The sequence below is a fragment of the Filicampus tigris genome, chromosome 7, assembly GCF_054856515.1.
Source record: "Filicampus tigris isolate MCC_2025a chromosome 7, RoL_Ftig_1.0, whole genome shotgun sequence".
NCBI lineage: Eukaryota > Metazoa > Chordata > Actinopteri > Syngnathiformes > Syngnathidae > Filicampus > Filicampus tigris.
This window is the reverse complement of record NC_141223.1, coordinates 16879096-16901691: the sequence shown is the minus strand read 5'-3', so window position 1 is coordinate 16901691 and position 22596 is coordinate 16879096. Positions and strand designations below refer to the sequence as shown.

At 38.9% G+C, this 22596-nt stretch overlaps 1 protein-coding gene across 2 annotated transcripts; it reads right to left on the bottom strand.

Moving 5' to 3' along the window:
* Window positions 1-555: 555 nt before the first annotated feature.
* Window positions 556-18524, bottom strand: scn3b (sodium channel, voltage-gated, type III, beta). 2 transcript variants are annotated; one of them, XM_086036495.1, is made up of 6 exons: window positions 18213-18524; window positions 17722-17945; window positions 14650-14828; window positions 14344-14572; window positions 10617-10755; window positions 5526-6234 (listed from the first exon to the last, which is right to left on the bottom strand). In XM_086036495.1, the coding sequence occupies exons 2-6, from the start codon at window positions 17774-17776 to the stop codon at window positions 6228-6230; spliced, it is 609 nt and encodes a 202-aa protein (XP_085892621.1). In that variant the 5' UTR covers window positions 17777-17945; window positions 18213-18524; the 3' UTR covers window positions 5526-6227. The 2 variants fall into 2 exon arrangements, with proteins under 2 accessions (XP_085892622.1, XP_085892621.1); XM_086036496.1 differs by lacking the exons at window positions 5526-6234; window positions 10617-10755 and adding an exon at window positions 556-1243.
* Window positions 18525-22596: the final 4072 nt, after the last annotated feature.

The window sequence follows — 22596 nt, the reverse complement described above, 5'->3', positions numbered from 1 at the left end:
TATATATATATATATATATATATATATATATATATATATATATATATATATATATGTGACCATATGACATTTCAGATTTTCTTTTTTCATAAATTTGCAAAGACTTCTACATTTCTGTTTTTTTCTGTCAAGATGGAGTGCTGAGTGTACATTGATCAGAAATAAAATGGTAAACCTCTTTGTACAGCCCTTCTAATGGACAACATGAATTACCCTCATTCATTTCCAATGCTATTTCATTTTGGGTTTTTTTTTTATTCAGTTTTTTCTTTGATCTATCTTTTGAAATCAACTTTTTTTAGTGATTGCATATGCCAAGTATTCTTTAAGTACCTTGTTTTTAACCACGGCAGATCATTATTTGCATTTTTCTTTTCATACCTTATGAACAATCATTGTTTTGATATTAGTAAATAAAGTTTCCACGCATGGGTCAAAAATGACCCAATCTTCCAAGTGTGATTTAAAAATAAATGACTCAATACTACAATGATCATTTGTTTCAAACAATAAATAAATAAATTACTTCAGCAGTGAGTGGGATTAAACACTTATGTATTTAATATTTCCAACGTGTTTATTATTGTAATTTTGTCACATACTCTACCTACGATAACAGGTAACACGGCACTTGAACAGAACCCACCTCTACTTTAATTAATAACTGTAAACTGGTCAAATGTGACCAAACAAAACAAAATACAACAGGAGACAATCACAAGAACACAAATTGCCATCTCAATTTTTCCCGTCTCACAAAGAAGCACTAAATGTTTTTGCTCCTTGCACCCAGGCCTGTAGCCCTGGGAATACCAGCTGCTGACTTTTCTGTCTTTGGAAACTGGCCAGTTGCACACCTCTTCCTTCTTTCTTTGGGCCTACTATCTCATCTCCTCTTGTGTGTCTTTGTGTTTTTGTTCAACCCACAACTTCCCGTTGCCTCAATAATGTGCTTTTGTTTTGGACTTTGGTCATGCCCTCCATGCACCTCTTCATATGTGGCATACGAAGCTCTTTGCCTAGCTCCTTGTTAAATTGCCATCTCAAGTTTCTCTGCCCGGTTGTGAGGGAACTTCTGGTAGAAGTCATTGAGGAGGGCAGGGAAGGGGATCAGGGACCTAGAGACCTAGCAACGTTATTCAGGGCCCTAACCTTTGGACATTGCCTCCTCATGTTCCCTGTCTCGTTCATCCTGTAGCATTGCTGCAACCATTTCAGCAGTGAGTCTGCGAACAGCCATACCCTGGATAAGAAAAATCAGAAGCACATTATTTTCACAAGCACATCAATATACACACACATACATACATACATTATATAAATAAAGTAGAGGTGAGAGTTAGCTCACTACAATAGAATATCCGACTCAAAAAGAATATTTCAACCGTCAGCTAGCCAACAGTAATTAGTTCTGACAAGTACTTTCTCAAGGTAACCTAAACCAAATAATATGTAGTCATCTTTCACAATTGTGGTAGGTAGCGTTAGAGCAATTAAAAAAACAATACTTACATGTATTAGATGGGCAAAGGGAAACACATTTCACACAATTTTTACTGTAAATGGATGTGGCTCGTTTTCGACCCATGTGTCTAAACTTGATGTCCAAATGCAAAAGCTGTGCTTGTTCATTATCTAAGAAAGGACTAATAAAAATGATTTGTGCTCAACAAAAACAAGATATTCAATGCATACTTGTCATAGTAATTGATCAAAAATATATATATTTCAAAGATATATCATCGAAACACGAAGCAATGCATGCATTAAACAGAAAAAGAATGTGGGTCATTTTTGACCCATGTTATGTACTAGAGGGCTAGTGAATCAAATATGGCTTTTATTCAAAAAGTAAGAAAAGAAAAAAAAACAAATAAAGGGTGTATAATGATCAAAAACAAGTTAATTGAGGAATACCTTGAATCCTGACTGCTGAAATTAATTCATTGCCGAAATATAGTAAATGTAAACTCAGGTCACTTTTGACCCATATTGTGCATCAAATGGTTTAAGGCCTTTGAGATGTGGAATTTATGCTCCATTTAAAGGATAAACTAATAGAGACGGTGGTAGTTCGATGGAGTGTTGATGTTGAATGCAATGCATGTGCGCAAGCTATTTGGCCTTCATCAAAATATGACAACCATGCACAACCATTTGTCACACTTTGAAATTGGCCAGTCATTTGAATAAGCTTTTTCATGACATGATTGTATCTTTAATCTCTGCAAAGTCATCGCTCTGGTCTTCTGTGTCCATTTATTTTAACAAGAGAGCTCCTTAAAGCTAAATCTGAGTGTTCCAAGAATTACTTAACTTTTTCATTTTCTTTATTTTAGCAAATCAATATGAACAGCATGCTGAAGATGACTGTTTGAATACGAAGTCTAATTAAACCAGGAAATGCATTGGAAGATGCTTTCACACTTTGCCCTTTGTGGAATAGTGTCAGTGACCACAAACGTTACCTTTTTAAGCAGGCCAATTGATCCGTGTACTGTACATAATAAATGAGGCCACGCTAGGAAAAGCAGCTCGACTGGAGTTCATTGAGAGACAGTTATGAAGTTCAATACACGACACCTTTGCAAAATGTCACCGTGTGTTCCATGCACATTGCTACACTATTGAATTGGCCTGTGGCAGAATGTTACCATCAAACACCCCCAATGCTTCGGAGCGCTAAATTCTATGGGTGGGGAGTTTCTAGAATAATAGAAAAAAAAGACTGAGTTGAGTGTGAATGAATTCTACAAGAGAGTGTTAAATATTTTTTATTTTGCACCAGGTTACACAAATGCCATACAAAATTGGATTTTGGAGTACTGGGGCCGTCAGGTATAATGTTCTCGCTCTCTTACACACGCACACGCGCACACACGCACACCCCCACACGCACACATACCTCCTCTCACAAATACAACTGAATTCATTTTACACGTCAAATAAAAAATGCTCATTATAATATACTGAAACATGCCTTTTGTTTGTGTTTGTGTTTAAGTGTGTGTGAAAGCATTTTAGTTGTATGAGAGCGCTTCAACAGTGTAAAACAAGTTCAATGGTGCGCGTGTGAAGACATTTTAGTAGTTAATATGAGAGAACATAAATTCAGTAGTGTGTGTGTGTGACAGAGAGTTTCAGTTGTGTGTTAGCAGGGGGAAAATTCAGCTCATAAGAGCATCAGTAGTGTGTGGGTGTGTGGTACGGTTCTGTGTGAGCAAAACAAATTTCTCTAGTGCGTGTGGGACGTTTTCAACAGTGTAAGAACATTTTATTAGTGTGAGAGCAGTTCATTAGTGTGTATGGCAGTGTTTCAGTAACGTGCAAGAGTGTTTTGGCAGGCTGTAAGAGTGAGTGAAAGTGTTTCAGTTGTGAAACTGAAATCAGCCATGTACGGCGTGCTTGTCTGAAAAGGTCTTTCCACCTCTACCAACTACGGTGAAAGTGTACAACTTGAAAAGTATGAAAGTGCGGAGAGTCTTTGTCGCCGCAATGCAGTCAGTGAATGGGGCGATCGATCATTGCGAATAGCCTTTCAAAAACTCAAAACTTTCTCCTCCATGTTTTTATGGTTCAGTAAAAAAATAAAACAATGCACAATCCTGTAAGTGCTGCCTCAAAACCGAATACAGGGTTACAATATTTTCCATTGTAGTGTGTCGACAGATGCGTGATGCTCAGTCGCTTGGTGTGTGGCCAAAGAGTGAAGAATCTCCAAATGTATTTTTTCCCCACAATGGTTCACTTCAGTCGCATTCGGCAACAATACTTGGTATGTGCTCGGACTTAAACAGTATTTGAATCAAAGTATACACTAAAATCGAGTACAGAAAAATTATTAAAACAACAACAAAGAAACAAAATGGACATAGAGCATAGTAGGACGTGTGCATTAAAATGAACGGTAAGGGGTAACAAAATGAATTGAATAGAGATGTTATTGAGTTTAAACAACAAAAATGTTTCCAGCGTACATTTGGACAGCCGGAGGAATAAGTGGTTTGCACCCCAGTGAGAAGAAGCAAAGCAAAGCTTCATAATGACACACTTTGCATTTTATCAATAAGTCTATCATAACACTTAACTGCTAAAAAAGACAGACCCCACCTCCAGGAAAATAACTATTGATCTACAATCACTAAGGCACGTCTGGCTGCATACAGCATTCCACATCATCTCGGCTCAGGCATCCTGCACCGAGTTTTCCTTATCAAAATGCCGTCCCAAATCAATGGCAGCAAACGTGAAATGAGAGTGTAATCAGCAACAGAATGATGACATGTTTGATGTCACTTTACACTAGAGGGAGACAAAGACCCTTCATGGATGGACATGTGTCACATCAATAAAAATGTAGATATTTAAAAATAAAACTAAAACCCCTCTAGGTTATCCTCAAGGCTGCTATTTTACCTTTGTTTTGTCTGTGCGTTATTGATTTTAGGCACATGTTGCGTGATTACACATCCCATCCATGAGAGGGAAAAAGGATCCAAATTGAGGCGTTTATAGTCATGGCTTGTCTTGAGTGGTTGATGTGATGTGACTTCAAATGCTTGCCAGCAGCAGGAGGCCGTCTGATTTAATTGAAATGTATTTTGGTACGTATGTGGGCCACATTACTGGGCTGTACCCTCGGGGAGATAAACGGTAACACGAAAGGGAAGCAGCATGCCGGGAGAAAAGGACAAGGACTCTGAACGACCACTTTAAAAGATGTGTTGCACAATCGATAACCATTTCATATCAAACTGATGGTTGGATAAAGTTTTCACCTGCGACATTACCCCTTCACCCCTCGGACTATATAATATCTGACCTTGAGTTTTGGCGGGCATTTTAGCCAGGCATTTCCACCTTGCTAAAGGCATAGCTTGTTCGCTATGACAACCGCTGCTGTATCTGTGACTGCTCTGGGTTACGGGATTTGTAAAAGAGCATCCAGCATCATGTCATCGTCTTTCCTGCATTGTATCCTCTTTGCACTTTCTTTTCATTTCACGATCCCGTAAGATTTGGCTTCCCTTGGTCAGATTGATAAAGATTAGAAGTCATACTTTGTTAGCTCGACCTCAAGTAGAACGCTAGTGAGGTTTTGTTGTGCAGTCTTTTGTTTAATGCCACCATAAATCAAGCAACTGAGAGGATTCAGAAAAGAAGCAAAATTAGCACCATTTCTGCTTGACAGGTATCACCACTTTTTGATTTTGAATTGGTTGTAGATTCCCAGAAAAGTGAACTTCAAATAGTAACACTCCATTACAGATAAGGCAGTCTAACAACGTAGCAACCATGGCTAACATTGGCTTGTTTACATTGCTAATGCAAGCTTAGTATTGCTGGCACTGCTATTTTGTTGGATCTATCCTCTGTGACTATCACAAAAAATACACGTTGTATGTTTAGATTCCTACGACAGTGTGGTCAGTCCCCAATTCTAGTCTGACTTTAGCATTTCTTCTCGCCAACGGCATCCATATTACCAAGTTTTTAGAACATTTCAAGAACACTGACAACAAATGTGGAATTTAGTGGAATTTACTCAAACATTTGCACAACAGGAGCAGTGTCACATGTCTTGAATTGCAAAATATGTACAAATATTACAACGTCGTGATAAAACCGTTACGGAACATGGAACACCAGCAACAAGTGGCAAAAAAGTGGGTTCAAAGACCTCCCTGCTGCGTATGGATGAAAGATTTACACAGAGAGAGTAGGATGATGGTAAAAGGCAACAGAAATACAGCAGGGAAAAGATAATAGTCATATATTTCTTATATATAGCAGCAATGCACGTCATAATAAAAAAAGCTGTGTAATTCTTCTTACAAAGGTATTTGCCTATACTAATAAAACCAGGCATGTCTTATAAAATAGTAAAAAAAAAAAAAAAACTACTGCCGATACAAAAAGCTGAGTAGCCACAGCCTGCGACAGCACTAGGATAGTGTGCTGCCTTGATTGTATCTATTTAAAGGGTCCACATCACAGAGGCACTACATATTATGAATAAGAGGCCAGGTTCACATGAAATGCAGCCGCTTTTTGCGCGACAGTAGACATTGAATCTTGAACTGGCGTTATCTACTGAGGGCACTTGAGTTTAGCACAGAAAGGTAATAAACTGGCGTTTGTTCACAGGAAAACGGCATCACATGGGGAGAGGGGTTTGGTTGGCAGGACTCTGGGAGCGCTGATCTTTATTGCCCCGTCATGGTCCGTCAATACCTGGAAAAGCAGAGCCCATTCCTTTTGTCAATAAACAACTAATAGCTGAATCATTATGTAAGGTAGCTACGGTGATTTATAACGCTACACCATCGTCGTGAAAACATAGCATTTTTTCCATTTTACATTCAACCACATGAAAATTCGTACCTTATTGAAACAATAGATGTGCAGTCTGCCTTTACAAAGCATTTCAAGTTTTGGCTGAGGTATTCATTTTACAATACTGTATGTTTATTATTGCAGATAACCACTGACATTCACACCTACGGGTAATTTAGAATCTTTAATGAATCGAACATGCACGTTTTGGGGATGTGGGAGGAAGCTGAAGTACCCGTGAGGCAGATGTGCCACAAGTTCCACCATGCCCCCCATACAACCACAATAATCAGCATATTAATATACAGTGGATATAACATTGTAAGTCTAACCACCCGTGTTCAAATGTCACGTTTGTGTCATTAAAAACATTGGACAAAGATATTAACCCTTGTATGGTGTTCGGGTTTGTGGGAACCGTTTTCAGTTTTTAAAAGAAAAATGACACAAGGGATATCTGAAACCTTCTCCTCATGGTCATAACACACAGTTATGGGATTTTCTTTTTTTTTTTTTATTGTATTTAAAAAAAAAAACGAGTAACACATTAATCCATAAATGTGATCTAACAAAGGTAAAGGGCAAATGTTAATGTTTGCTGTTCATGTGACTTGCAATTGGGATGTAGTAAACATCTGTTGAGTATTTTAACAGAAAATTATTTGATTGTGTTGTTTTGAAAACCCACAACTTTAACGGGTCCACCAGAGCCATGAACGCTGGCTGAGGAACAAAAATACAAACACCACACAAGGGTTAATATAAAGAGAGATTCCAAAAAGTAGTGTTACCTATAACCTGTACAACGCAATTAAAAAATAATAATTCTTTCAGAGGGGAAGTAAAAACTAACAATGGAGGTATTGTGGTTGAATAAGTATATATAACTGGGGATGTGGTTGTGTTCAGAATTAGCCAGTCATATTCAAACTCAACATTAAATGGGAGTCAGCACACATCTGGCCCAATTTAAAGTGCCTCAGATTAACCCTGAATAAAGTTCAGCTGTTCTAGTGGACTGTGGGAGTAGTTTTTTTCAATTGTGCTGTAAAGGGTATGGAAAAGGCTTGCTTTTTTTTTCTTTTTTAATCACATATTTTTTACATCACAAAAACCTGGTATTTGAACACGGGTGTGTAGACGTTTGATAAATTGTAATATCTCTCTTGGCGTGTCAAAACTGAGCATTATTATCTTTATAACACCGAGCCTTGTAGTGATCGCATCACATTGTGCATATATCCACTGTATGACAGGGAGGATGAATGGCATAAAATGAAGGACTCGTGATTGGAGGATAACGCCAGCAAGCATGAGGATGAAATACGACGCACTTAAGACACTACAGCAGATAGCGAGAAAGTTACAAAACAATGATTTGAAAGTGCGTGACTTCATTGATGACGCCAGTGACTGCCGCTTTCACGCAGAAGTGAGAACAGAAACCGGCTTTTACGGAGCAGGACTCAGTTTAACAGAGTACCGTCAAATTCCTATTCAGGATCATGGGAGAGGGAAGAAACTAAGCCAGCATACTAAATCTTAGTCACCTCTCAGTTGCAGGGTGATAGTAAAGGGTATATTGAATTGGAATGAATGCCACATCATCATCATCACAGGTAAGCTACTGTATGTATACCATTGAAAAACCAATAGTTGGCCGAATAAAACCTCAACATACTGCAGCTGTGGTTTGTGTTCTATAGGGCTGAGCAATCATTCGTTGCACCTGTAAATGTGGCAAGGCTATGACGGCGATAGGTAAGGTTTTAGGTAGATATAAGGAGCAAAGTCCGCAGGTACTGTGTAGATGTCAAGTAGGTATGGTGGTAGTTTGGTAAGTAGACAGTTTGTTTTTACTCATACAAGCAAGATAATATAAATATATATATATATATATATATATATATATATATATATATATATATATATTTAGGTGTTTGCCTTGTTAAAAATTGCAGTCAACAGAAACTGATTTATGCGCACTTCATCCTTTGTATCGTCACTATTCTGGAAACATTGGAAATGCATTGTGCAGTAAATTGTCTGTGCATGAAGGCAAGAATCTGAGAAAAGCCTTAATTGTCAACAAAAACACAGAGAGGCTCACGCCTGCGTGCCGCGATTGTTTCGTTGCACACATAAATTGCCTGTTTAAATGCCGTCAGTCTGGATCGGCGGGCCCCGTAGACACAATGGCCATCCGGTGGGAACTGACTACACAGGTGCCTTTGGGTCTTTGTCAGCGCTAACAAGGTGACGCAAACACTCGGTCTCTAACAGAGCCGCATCGGTAAGACGGCAGATTTAAAGAAAAAGGGAGCATTCAGTAGAGATTTATGTGGCGCCGTCAGAAGCGTTTTGTTAAAAAACAGGTTACTGTTACACGAGGGTTACATACAGATGTGCGCGGACTCAATTCTTTCTCGGACCATCTGTCTGGCTGCTTTCTCCTGGGCTCTGTTCTGTCTCTTTAGTCTCTTTGAATGCTTGACGATTCCTCACTTTCTAAATGTTTGAAATGAATGGCGCAATCCGCACAAAGTCAAGTAACACTGACAACTCCTATCATTGTTATTGAAGTTGCAATACAAGGTCTGTGGGACACAACCAGCCCCAAACGCTGTAACTATATCACACCCTACCTGTACAAAATAACACAAAGTGGCATAACACAGTCACAAGAGTTACATGTTGGGAAAGCCTATGCAGCGATCATAAAGTTAGCGTCAGTCCGCTAAGTAGTGCACCACAAATGTGTGTGACAAACAGACAAACACCCACACACGCTTATATTCACACCTCAGGATAATTTTGAATCTTCATTGACCAAACACATTTTTTTTTTACTTGGGATTAAGCTTGACCGGGAGAACATATTAAAGTCCACACAGGAATGCCAAAGCCCAAAATTGCACCCCCAAATTCAGAACTGGGAGGCGGGTGTGCTAACTAGTCGGGGACTGTGCTGTTGACTGTGCCAAGGATTGATTCGAGAATTTCCTCAATAAAGCATGAAAACCTACCGATATAACTTCCTTGACTTGTGTGTTGATGTGTTACGAACCGTTTTAGGGATATTTATTTTATTTTTTTAAATAATGGCATCCAATAGAAACTATGAAAGTTAAATATACTTTATATTAGGGTGGGAATCTGTGGGTATCTCACGATTCGATCTAATTACAATTCAGAGGCCCACGTTTTGGATCAATTCAGATTCAGAGGCCTATGATTCAATTTGATTCCGATTCCGATGCATCACTACATTGGCTTACATTTTATAGTCCATGCAAAACACTAGTACCTTTTTATAAACAAAAAAACTCATGGAAGAGTAATGATTTATACTTCACACTTTGACTTCGTTGCGCTCGTATGAGGTTTTGCTTGTTCGGTCATTTTGTCACGTATTAGCTTAGCCTAGCACAGACGTCTGACGTACAAATGCACTTAATCACTTGCGCATGCTTTTATTTTTTTATTTAAACTTTAAATATCGATTAATAATAACTATGAATCGATTCAGAATCTTTTTGATACGCCGAACGATGCATCGAAAAAACGATTATCGTTCCCACCTCTAATATATATCCTCAGCGAAAAATGGCTAATATGCCTGCGTCTTACTGAGGATCTGAAAACATCTCCTTATATAATATAATATATCCGTTTGTCTGTATTATACTGCCCCAAACTGGCTAAGGCGCCCACACCAGAAGGAGCAGCACAATGTCCATTGAAGGAAACGGTGCCAGAAATTGAAAAAATGTTTGGAATGATGTCATTACTCTATGTCATTACATTATTTTCACAAACTAAAATATTATACAGTTATTAACTCGTCCACTGTCAGACATTTTCAGACCCCCTTTTACACTTAACGTTTGAAAAAAATGTAAATCATTTCCTGCGATTGAATGGCTTAACTATGAAAAGACAAGTAAATCCGTCAATGGCAATGAATGAGTTAAACTACACATTACAAACTTTTTTTGTTTTGGGGGATTTCCATTCATTCCAATGGGCCGAGATTATTTAGATAAAACAGGACAAACATGGTTTACAATAAAGTTCTTTCCAAAGTGACGTTGCCCACTATTGGCCTGACATTGAAACTACAGCGTTGTCACACAGTGTAAATAAGGATTACTTTCACGACATTGCCTTCTCTACTGAAACTTTTCCATGACGCAACTTGATGGCTGTCATTTCAATTCAGCCCTAATCTATCGCTCGCCTCCCACTCGCTGCTTGCCATTCGTCTCAATGACACTCACCCTGTGTCCTGCACCAGCTCGTCAGACTGGGAGATCTTGCGATAGCAGTAAACCATCTCTATCAACAGCCAGAAGGTCAAGAAGACCAGCAGCAAGTACATCATGATCTCTGAGTAGAGGGCTGTGGTGTCTGGGCTGGCTAAGAGAGCACAAACAGCAGCAAGAAACATGTTTTATTCAGTACCTTTCGGTTCTTTTGTAGAGTGAATAAAGCAATACTTTTTATTCACAGATTTAAGCAGGATGTGTGCAACCCACAATAAACAATCAGGTGTCACAAAGAAGACCACAATTAATATTAATAGGATGAATTCAGATGCTTATGAGATGCATCGGAGCATTGCATCATGTTTTCAGTAATATATGGACCCCATTCGCTGGATAATTCATAAGGTACAACTGCACAATGTAATGGAAATCAATACAAGAGATGTATGAGAAAGTCTGCCTTTACATAGATTTGTGATTTTGCTATATATTAAATATGTTTAGTAAGTCAACTAAAATTATACATTTTAAAGGGCAGATTTTTTTTAACATGTCTTGTTTCACTAATGCTACAAACAATACAGCCCGTGAGGTTAAAGGTTACTTGTGAAGATTTTAATGATCTTCATTAAAGCTTGGCAACTACAACTTTTGATTATCTTACTGGTAAAAATCACTCCAATACAAAAGAAAAAAAAAACTCCACAAGTTGGCCTTAAAACAGTGAAATAAGATGAATTGTGTAAAATCACAGTGGCTTTCAGACATGGGGAAGATTTAAACTTCATATACAACTCACTGATTAGCACCGATGCAAAACACTTAACTGTTTGGATTTGTCTCATTAAATCATCATCTTATTCATATTCAAACTCACTATGATGAATAAGGGTGTACATGAATACAAGGTGCCAAATTCCACATAGAGATGTGAAGCTGCAGCCTCGGCAAATAGAGCCTATTATTGTAATATAATCCTATCATGGCAAAGTACACACTCACGCAAACACACACACATTTGCAGCGGGCTATACAGTCCATTTGACAACAATGAACATCATTACTGGAACATAATACCGCGCTATCCTTTACTGAACATGGGGGATGCTTTGTGTGTTCGCTTCATAGTGAAGAAGTGCAGGGATATGAAGGAAAAAAGCCGCTTGCAGGCAAAAGAAAAAGACTGCTATTCCGTGGAGGCATAACAGACATATTTGTCTCTGTTGTTATGCAACGACTAATTAGTCATAGTACATACTAAACATAATCAATGGAGGGGGGTGTCATGAAGGAAAACAGGTCAAAATATTCAGACCTGTGTGCAAGCAAATGAGATCCAGGACAAGGAATGTCGGATCAATTCTGCTTTAAAAAAAATATTTCTTATGCACAGATAAATCTTTCAGTTCATTGTTAGAAAGATAAACCCATTGAATAGATGAATCTATCTTCAGATCAAATCTTCACATTGGATCTTATTTGGTTGTGAGGGTGTACCAAATGTTATATCGAGGTTATGTATTGTCAACGTACGGTCTCATGGAAGCGTTCAAACGCAGGTCAAAGATGCACGAAGCAGAATACATTACCCCTTGCGAAAAGAAAGCAGAAAAGGGCAGACAAGACAAAACAAAACACACAATTAATCCTTCAGTTGTCGACGTCACCAAAACAGGACGAGGAGGAAGGAGCGTTATGCGCGCCAGACCTGCACACTAATGCTCCTTGATTCAATGTGTTGGGTTAGCAATGTGTATAACACATAGTTTGGCTTTTGGATGATTGGATTTGGCTGAATAATAAAAGGCAAGCGATAGAAAAAGAGGTTACATATTCAGGACAGAGGTAAGGTTAGCTTCAGTTTGTATTTAACATTTTACCCCAACCAATTGGAAGAAGCACAATGAGGACATGCAGTTTGGATAATGGGTGGATGTTACAGATTTATATATCACTTTGGAGGGCTAAAGGAAGCGTCCAATTTTGGTGGAAACACAAATGAAAATGGGAACACAGATATTTGCTTTCATTCTATTTTGCTTCACAATGCAAATGGTTGGACTCGCCGGCCTCAACTACCCTGCCTTGCGTCATTTCTCATCAATCAAATAACAGAAATACGCCACTCCACTCCTTGTTCGAATACTTTCTTTTCTGTTTTTGCCCGTTTATTCATGAGAGAATCATTCACCCACATCCTGGCCTGGAAGCTAGCCAAGCGCAAGGCACATTTAGATGAACAACTATTCACACTCACATTCACACCTATGAACAATTTAGAGTTTTCAATAAATCTGACAAATCTGGTTTTGGAAAGTGAGAGGAAGCTGCAGTGCTCAGTGAAAATCCGCGCAAGAGTGTTTTTTTCCTTTAATGTTTTTTTTAATTTATTATTAAAATCAAGCAGTTATTTACAATGGAGACATGAAACTGCATGAATATTCGATTTTTAAAAAAATGCAAAAATTGGGCTGTTCTAAAAATGTTGACGTGTAGAGTATGTGTATAGCGACACGTTGCACCACTGGTTAGCTCACCCACCTCACTGTGCAGAGGTCGTAGGTTCGAATCCAGCCCTGGCCTTCCTGTGTGGAGTTTGCATGTTCTCTCCGTGACTGTGTGTGTTTTTTCCGGGTTCTCCGGTTTCCTCCCACATTACAAAAACATGCATGGTAGGTTAATTGGACACTCTAAATTGCCCCTAGGTGTGATTGTAAGTGTGAATGTTTGTTTGTCTCTGTGTGCCCTGTGATTGGCTGGCAACAAGTTTAGGGTGCTGCCTGCTGCTGTTCCCGCCCGCTGCCCGAAGACAGCTGGGATATGATCCAGCACGCCCGCAACCCTTGTGAGGATAAACGGTATGGATGTATGTGCATACCGTATTGATATGGCTTGGCTGCGGGTGGCTCGATTTCGTTTCATTCCAGGAATCATAGATTTTTGTATTGAAAGCTTGTGTGATACAACATGGCATTTTTAACCTTTTCACCTGCGATTCAAAATTTGAATCACAGTAAAACTTGTGCTTGACTGTTGCCTGCTCATTTGAGCTAGCTGCAGAACCCCGTACACCAAGGTTATTACAGTTAATTAAAACTAATGATTACAACTAAAATTGTAAAATTAAAACTATAATTAGAGCAAAAATGTCCTTTTCCGTTTTTTATGAATTAATACCGAAATGAGCTTTCGTGGTTCATTTTATATATATATTTATTTTGGTATTGCTGTACATCCGTAGCTATAGAGGAATCAACGCTTACTTTTTTTATCTTGCGCACAACAAATACTCCATATTTGTTTTAAAAAAACCTAAACTAATACTAAAACTAATAAAAAATTAAGCATTTTCCAAAAACAAAAAGCTAATAATAAAAACTAACAACCTTGCTCGAAAAACTCATTAAAACCGCATATAAAAAACAAATGTCAAAATGAAACAAAAATGCTAATGAAAAATCCCAAACTATTATAACTCTGCCGCCCACTGCACAACAGTTCAGTGACATTCGATCGCATCGCTGGGTGTGCAGCCGGCTTCAAATGACTATGACTTCATCAGCTACATCCCAAAGAATTGAGAATGAGATTTGAGTAGCGTATTTCTCAGGACTGCTGACATCGATTTGTCGTATCACTCACACGTGGAAGAGGCAGATAACACAATCCCATAATCCGAATGCCAGTTTTAAAAATCAACCCACTGAAGTGGGGAAAGTGTTGCGCAATAAAAACCTACCTTCTTCTTTCACTTTTAGCGTGATGTTCTTCAAGACGTAAGCTGACGGCGTGAAGGAGTCAAACTCGAACTTGCGAAGCACGTGGCACTCGTAGACGCCGCTGTCGTTGTAGGTGACGTTCACGATGCTGATGGAGAGATCTTGCAGGTCCTGGCTGCCGTTCCACACCAGGCGGCCCTTGAACGGTCCATCCACTTCCATCGGAAAGTCCCCCTCGTACTTGTATATCTAGGAGAGAGAGCGAGGTGAGATGCTCTAGTTTTACAACTATCTTTTTAGCAAAAAACACTCGGGGAGCATCTTACGAGGGTTTTATCAGGTGTGACGCCTTGCTGCACTTTGGTCATGTAATACCAGTCCACATGGGTCTTGGCTTTGACCTCCTCGCGTTTCATACAAGAGATACACGTCAATTTCATCATCTTTCCCAGAATCGCCTCCGTCCGCGAGGGGACGTCCACACATACCGGCTGGCTCAGATGCACTGGAATAGGAAAAAAGGGCACGATTAGATTAGCCGCTAACAACGCAAATTCAAAAAAAAATTCATTATTAAAAATTCAAATAAGGATGCAAACAAATTACTGTTAATATCCTTTCAAACCATATATGCCATTTGTTTAGCTTTAAAAATGAGGAATGTATGGGCTGTCAAACTTAAAGCATTAACTATGGAGATTAATTTAAATGTTATAATGCACCAAAACATTTTTAACTCAGTTTGATTTACTTCCTGTAGCAACTGACCTCTGCTCACTGCACAGCCAAACTTAGAGGAGAGTCACTGTCGCAAAGACGGACTTTTACGCAGTTTTATAAAGTTGCTCGACGGCTCATTGGAGAAATCCAAAATAATTTGCACACTTTGAAAAGCTAAATTCAAATACCATATTCGTTGTACGTCTTTGCCGTATTGTTCAACTGTTGTGTTTGATACAATACAATACAACTTTATTTTTTAAAGTGCATTCCATAACAGTTACAGCTGTAACAAAGCACTTTACATTACAACAACAAAACAGCAATAATATAACAAGTGAAAGCAATAAATTAAAACACAGAAGAGAATAGACACCGAAAAACAGCAGAAAACCTTCAGTCTCACATCGGATCAAAAGCAGGAAACAATTATATTCAAGGATTAAAAGAAAGCTATTAGAACAGTCTTTGAAACAACATTTATTTTGTTTCCATATTAATTCATTATACTTACACTTAAGATTATACTAAAGTAAATAGCGGTTCCAGACTTACTAAAACATTGTAGTTGAAAAATACTATTAATTGTGATTGATTATGGACAATTTTGCAATTAATTCGTTTATTTTAGTAAATTTTTATTTGGCAGCACGAATATATATAAATTAAAAAATGGATTTAAAAAATCCTGTCTTTTTCACCGGATGCCAATCACCTGATAACAATTAATACAATGAAAACAGGAAATTGGGGCCAATCACATGATCAGATCAGATCAACCATACAAACAACCATTTACCACACACTTTTTTGTTTTCATGATTTATTAATAAAATAACATAACATAAAGGTCCAGTCTGGCCTACGATCGATTATTGCAGCCCTTCAGTCTGCTCTGAATCCAATTTGGAGCAAATGGCAAAGCTCAGTAAGCATTAACGTGACGTCCACTCAATTTTCCAGCTCTGTGAGCACTGGGAACGGGCTTGACTCTCAGTACTTGATCACAAATCCAAGCTCATCCAGGCCAGTAAGCACTCATGAATCATGATGGTCTCTGCCCATTAGTATTTGCTTTTAAGGGGTCTGGGCAATTGAGGAGGTGGTGTAGGAGAAGAAGAAAAACAAACAAACGTGATAGTCAAATTATAAGCGACAGAATCAAGTGAAAAGGATGTGCCGGGAAGAATAAAAGGGATTATGAAAACAAAGATGGATGTCTTCTAAAGTGAAGCATGGTAGCAGCAGCCTCTGCGATTTGGCCACTTGGCTATCCCTAGTGTGACTGGGTACAGTTTTCTTATATAACCCAAAGCCCCCTCAAAGGCAGATTGTGACAACACTGATTCCATCATTTCTCATGCAGTGTTGGGAACGAGCGCAAAGAAACACAGAAAGTGGTAAATGAGACCAAGAATTTGAATAGGAATAGTTTGAAGCTTAGTCTCACAATCTCTGAACAAACCAAGGTTCATTTTAAATCCTTTATTATAATTTAAGTGTAGTTAGAAAATCAATACTGCGGATTTTCACATCTGTGGTGGGGGTAAAATAATGTAGTTTTTTTTTTAAACATTTCTTGGGGAGATATCTTTGTCATTTTCCTCCATTTCTTAACACATAGATCTTGACATCACTTGTTCCATAAATGCAGGAGGTCGGTATCGATGATCTTGCGTCACTGATCTGAGAACAGAGTGCTTCATAATGCATCCAATGCCGGCGGGCTTTTTGTCTGATGGTTGCTAATGGTCACATGTTTGAGGGCATAAACATCATCTTCTGTTTAGAGAATGGCGTACTTTAACTTGAATCCTGCATCACAGTGTAGATAACAGTACAATCCTGGTGGATTAACACAATTTGTAAATCCTTGTGGAAATCTTAAATAAGTTGCCATAACATTTTCGTCTTCTAAAGCAGACGAAGAAGAAGCAACCTCTGCCAGAAGTACGTAAATAGAGAATCATCATCACTTGGTTTCGGTTTCCAAAAAGTGCATTAATCCTCCAGGATTGTCCCTTTGGCTACAATGCGACACAGAATTCTGATTAAGGTAAGCCATTTTAATACATCAGGAAAAATTTTAAAGTTGCCATTAAGCATTAAGCGGGCGCTTCGTTGTTCTCGATGTGTGCTGCTGGAGGCAGAGTATGCTCCACTCCAATTTCTGAACACAACTATTTACTTTACTTGCACTGCCTGCACTGCACTCTGTTTTTTTGGGGTGTTCTGGATAACTTGAACGGCACATTTGAACAAAGTTCTGAGTTTCAGCGCAGTCTGAGTGATGCAGCGTGCTTGGAGCATTTTTCCAAAAATAAAACCTGAAAACTCATGTATGCAATTAATGTACAAAGACAAAAACGGACGGATGGATAAAATGTTAGGAGGTGTTGTCTTGGCGTGATTCAGCAAAAATAATGGCTACTTGGCAAATGTCCGCAGTCCAATTCAGCTTCTAAATAATACATCATGTAACATATTTTCGACTGACACTTTACACATTCAAACTAGTTTCTAGTTACTAGATGCTAAAATCACAATTCATGCTCCAACTTTTTATTTACCAGTAATGCCATTGGAGATGCCATCCGGATACAATGGTCATCCGGTCTTTAGCTAATAATCGACAACTAAAGCATACTACTGACTTATTGGTGTAGTTTTACACTTACCCAAACAAACTAAAAGGACCACAGTTTGTAGATGACTTCTGGCTGGAGTTTGCATATTTAGCTTCTTTCTCTGTAGCTGTGGCTGTTGAAGGTTGACTTTTTTGGTGGGAGAACGTTCACACTTAATGAGGTCAGGAGTTCGCGGTTCCCTTGAAGACTTCAGGACCGAGGACAGCGTCTCACCTCGGCGCGGGTGCGCGCGCAGCTCACTTCCGTCCTCGAGACTGAAAATCACAATGTTCAAATTGATAGCAGGAATTACAATGTACAGTATATATATATATATATATATATATATATATATATATATATATATATATATATATATATATATATATATATATATACAATGTGTGTGTGTGTGTGTGTGTGTGTAAGGTGCAGCAAAGCTGTGCATTTCATTTATCTGTACGATCGCGACCCCATACATACAGTAACTAACTTTATCATGCTCCTCGTCTAGCCAAGATAATTAATTGAAATGCGCTCACCTGACGTGCTCATTCGGTCGACATTGTCCAAAAAACAAACAGCGACGAGGCGGTGGGGGTGGTGGGGAAAGCGAAGACCTGTGGATTCTCTCTGAGATTTGTACTCCGCTCAACAAAAAACGACGCTACTTCGCTCTTGTCAGCCCTCGAAGAATAGCAAAGACACTTGAAGTCGTTCAAAGTCAAATGTCGCCATTAAAGAGTGAATTGTGACATTACTCTGTCTCCCTCTCTGTCTCTCTCCCCCACTCCCTTTTGTTTTCCAGTACTGTAGTGGCTTAATGGCACTGTAGCGCATGCGCGAAGACTCCCACCTCCACTAATAACGTGAAAGTGTATGCACGCATTGTGTTGCCTTTTTAAGTCAGCTGTTTGCATGAGCAGGAAGAACGGTTACACAACAGCAGGGTGGAATATTTTCACGAAATATACCACATCAAATCAAATGGACTCATTGTTAAAATGTTTTTAAAACTCAGCATTCAAATTATGTTTTCTGTTGACTCTCAAGCATGACGTCAGATGGGTCTGAAGTGCCAATGATGTCCTCATCAATCACCCAGACATTGTAAAAATTAAACAGAATATTGAAAGTGAGGGTCGATAAGTGGACAAACATTTGCACCGTAATCAGTACACTAGTAAGGTTCTTAAATAGAGTTTCCATCTTTTTATACTCTCTCTCTCTCTCTCTCTCTCTCTCTCTATATATATATATATATATATATATATATATATATATATATATATATATATATATATATGCCAGTTTAAGAAACCCTTGGATGCTTTAAACCTTTGATTCATTGTGTCAGGTTCTCCATCTACTGAGCTGGCAAATTTCCTCTCTGAAAGTTGTGTTTTTGTCTTCCGCCAGGTCAGCACCTGCTGTGTTCGGAGCCCCCATCAGTCACCGTCCATGAGGGCATTATATCAGCCAAATGTCTCTGTGTTGTCTCTTCTGTCTCTTCCATACACTGAAATAAGTGATAGTTGAATTTACTCAGTTTCGTCACAGAGGTGGTGGCACAAAATGAAACAATCTGGAGACAGATACATTTCTTAAGTAGATGTATAGTCTACTTAAAAAAAAAATGTATCTGGATTCAGAAGATTATATTTCATGCCACCACTTGAAGAAATAAAATTGAGTAAACAATGTACAGCACTTCAACATCAAATCTCCTCATTCACAGGTAATGTTGTTTTTCTTACGTGAAGCTTGACATGTTTCCTCATGCGAGGCGCTTCGCATTGGGCGGGGGTGGCTGCCCTTCCCGCGGGGACCGTCATCGCAGGAGCTCCTTGGGTACGGATGACCGGTGGCCTCTACACTTTGTATGGGGTCCACCCGGCTAATCCGGGACGAGGGTCTCTGTGGTGGTGGCACCCCCGTGGCCGTGGGCTGTCATTCCCTTCAGGATGGATGAGCTCCCCTTGGGTAGCCTTTCCTCATATGGTTTCTCTGTGCCTTGTCATGTCTTTTTAACACAGCTTATCAGGTTGTGTGCTTTGGGTGTATGTGTGTGCGTGTGTGTGAGTGCTGATGTACTGGTAGATATATGTCTTTGGGTTTGTTGGGAGGGAGGGCGAGAACGGGTTTTCTTTTTATGTTGTGTTTTGGATGTTTTACAGCACTTTCAGTTGCATTTTTATGTATGAAAAGTGCTGTATAAATAAAATGTGATTCATTGAATGAATGCTTGGCTGTAGTGCCTCTTGTTCTCCGCAGGCCTGTTCTAGGAATAGTTCACCCAGTAATGTGACAGTGTAATTTCCTTGGAATACTGTAAAAGTCATCATTTCAAAATGTTAACATTGCATAGTGTTGATTATGTGTTTCCTACCTTGTCTAATAACACTGGTCAACAAGTCAATGTTTAAATCAGAGATGATTTTCGAGATGATTTACTTGTGCTGATTGCGAATCTGCCCTTGTTTTTTTCTCGAGCGCATCAGGTTTTCATAATAACAACAATATAACATATTATCATAATATATTTAGTAATATTTATAAATTACGTGTTTGGTTCAGTAACAGGTGGAATTTGTTCGGAAATGTCACATTTATAAATTATAACGCATGGTAAAATCCATATTTAGCTTTTTGGGTTAAACTTAAAAACAATAAGTGAAAATATGTCAAAAACCTTTTTGTGCTACAAAAAAAAGTTACGATATTTTTTAAATCAACATCAACAATGGCATGATTTTGCCTTTGTTTTTTTTTTTCTGTTTGCAGCTCCAGCTGGAGTGGAGGGCGTTCCCATTCAGCGGCGCACCTGTTTCGCATTGTAATCACCGGGATTTCAAATGACTCCTTCTGCTACCATGCCTCGTCTGATTAATTACCTTGCTTGCTGTATGCCCAAGTGTTATTTTCAAGACCTCTCGTTCATATTCATAGTCGCTTCTCTCCGCTCGATTTTGGTGTTGTAAGTAGTTTAAGTACTCACCTCCATACCAGATGAATGCCTCCCTTGAATATATGCCTCTCATTCCCCATCCACAAAAAAAGATTTGCTACACTGTTGGCAACTCAACAATAGGGAATTAAGGATGAACCCACTTGAACTATCCAAAACAGCAGCAATGAAGCATGATCATACATTCTGTGGAGAACGATGATCATCATTCCTGTAGACTTCAACTTCATGTGATCACTCCACAATGTTGTGTGCTTCCATGTTCATGTTTTCGGGGTGCTACTAGCTCCGCCCAGTTTGCCACTGACACTGTCACGGCCATTTTGATTTTCCCTCTTTCTCGTGACATGTTGTAATACCAGGTGTTATTAACATTGTTTGGTACTTCCTAATAGACATTTCTGCCCATTTATCGCTCATGGTAAATAAATGCAGTATTTGTGGGAGTACGGTAAATGTGATTGAACTTAATCACCCACACGTATAGCTGTGAAAATGGTTGTCTATAATGCACCCTGTAATTGTCGGGTGTCCAGAGGACCCAGCTTTCTCACTGTCAGCTCTGGTTTCAGCTCACCCGTGACCCTAAACAGGACAAGGCCTACAGAAAATGGATGAATCCATGCCAAATGGATGTTTATGTACAACAGCACAGTATTCCTCTTATCCTCGATGACACCGTGACAGCAGATGGGGATCAGAGTGATGTTTAATGTGAGAATCTGTCAACTCTGTGACAGAACACAGAGAGCGGCAAGATGAAGCGACAGTGCAGCAGTCTCAGGAGCCACAATGGGCTCACTGCTAGGTGTGAATTGTTGAATGTGTTACATAATTGTGAGAAATGATGGGAGGATTATTTGGAACGGGCTCGTCGTGTGTTTCTATTTTTATCCCTCATCTTGAAGCGAGGAGAAACCAATCTTGGGTTAAATCAGCTAAATCAGCAGCACGCTAAGAATTTGAGGAGCGCCCTAAATAAGTCAGGCCTGCTTTGAGCCATATCCTGAAGATAAGGAAACCATAGCAACAGTGATGCGGCGCCATGGTGACCAGAATAACGTCAGCCAGTGCTCGTCAAGTATTCCGAGATGAGAGCAGGACGGTTTTAGTTTTTAGAACGGCTAACTTATGCGACACGTGTTTTAATGTGGAATTTGAAAATATAATACACAATGTGCTGAGATGGTGACTGTGTGCACATAAGTAGATTCAAGAGTGTAGGCGCAAGATGCACCACAGGGAGCAGATTTCCAGGGATTTGGCAGGATTTCAAGATTATAACATGACAAGAGCACACTGCCATAGATGGAACATGCTGAATGGAGATTGGCATTTAAATCTCCTGCGCAGCTGGGAATGTGGATTGTTAAGTACAGACTTGATGCAAAAGCATTCAGGGCTTTACACATCATTGGACTAGCAACCACATCGATTACATCTTGATTTATCTAGTACTAACACAACATGAGAGGTGTCCTGGCTGGTCCACCAATATCAATACAGACCAATAATATACAGTCGGTGATTTGGGTTCACAATAGAGCCGTTAGAAAACAGTATGTATTATGTTTTTTTTTTCATGAAAATCACTAAATGTTCCCCCTAATGCTAATGATTTTTTTTTCTGCTAAAATAACTGTCCTTAAAATATTCCATTTCTAATTATTAATTGAAGACTTTGAAACATGTATTATTCGCCAAAATTAACCTTTTCCACTAAATATTTGATATTCAATGTTTATTTTGATATTTTTCTCCAAGATTTTTAGGGGTCCCCAAATGTCGCATCCAAACTAATTCATAAAGTTTTTTCATTTTAAGCAACTATTGTTTTGTTTGTACTTCACACACTATTCCTAACCTTCTCATAGGTGGACTATTACATCGCCTCACTGTGCATGAGCGGGTAACAATTAGCGACTTGCTGGTGGATTGTGAGGAAATGAAAGCAGAGT

What these genes read in the sequence shown, in the direction of transcription:
- scn3b (XM_086036495.1), bottom strand. Translation starts at nt 17,776, where the DNA reads ATGCAAACTCCAGCCAGAAGTCATCTACAAACTGTGGTCCTTTTAGTT. An exon ending in TCACACCTGATAAAACCCTC is followed by an intron (nt 14,573 to 14,649) that starts GTAAGATGCTCC and finishes TCTCTCTCCTAG; the next exon opens with ATATACAAGTACGAGGGGGA. An exon ending in GCTAAAAGTGAAAGAAGAAG is followed by an intron (nt 10,756 to 14,343) that starts GTAGGTTTTTAT and finishes GTGCTCTCTTAG; the next exon opens with CCAGCCCAGACACCACAGCC.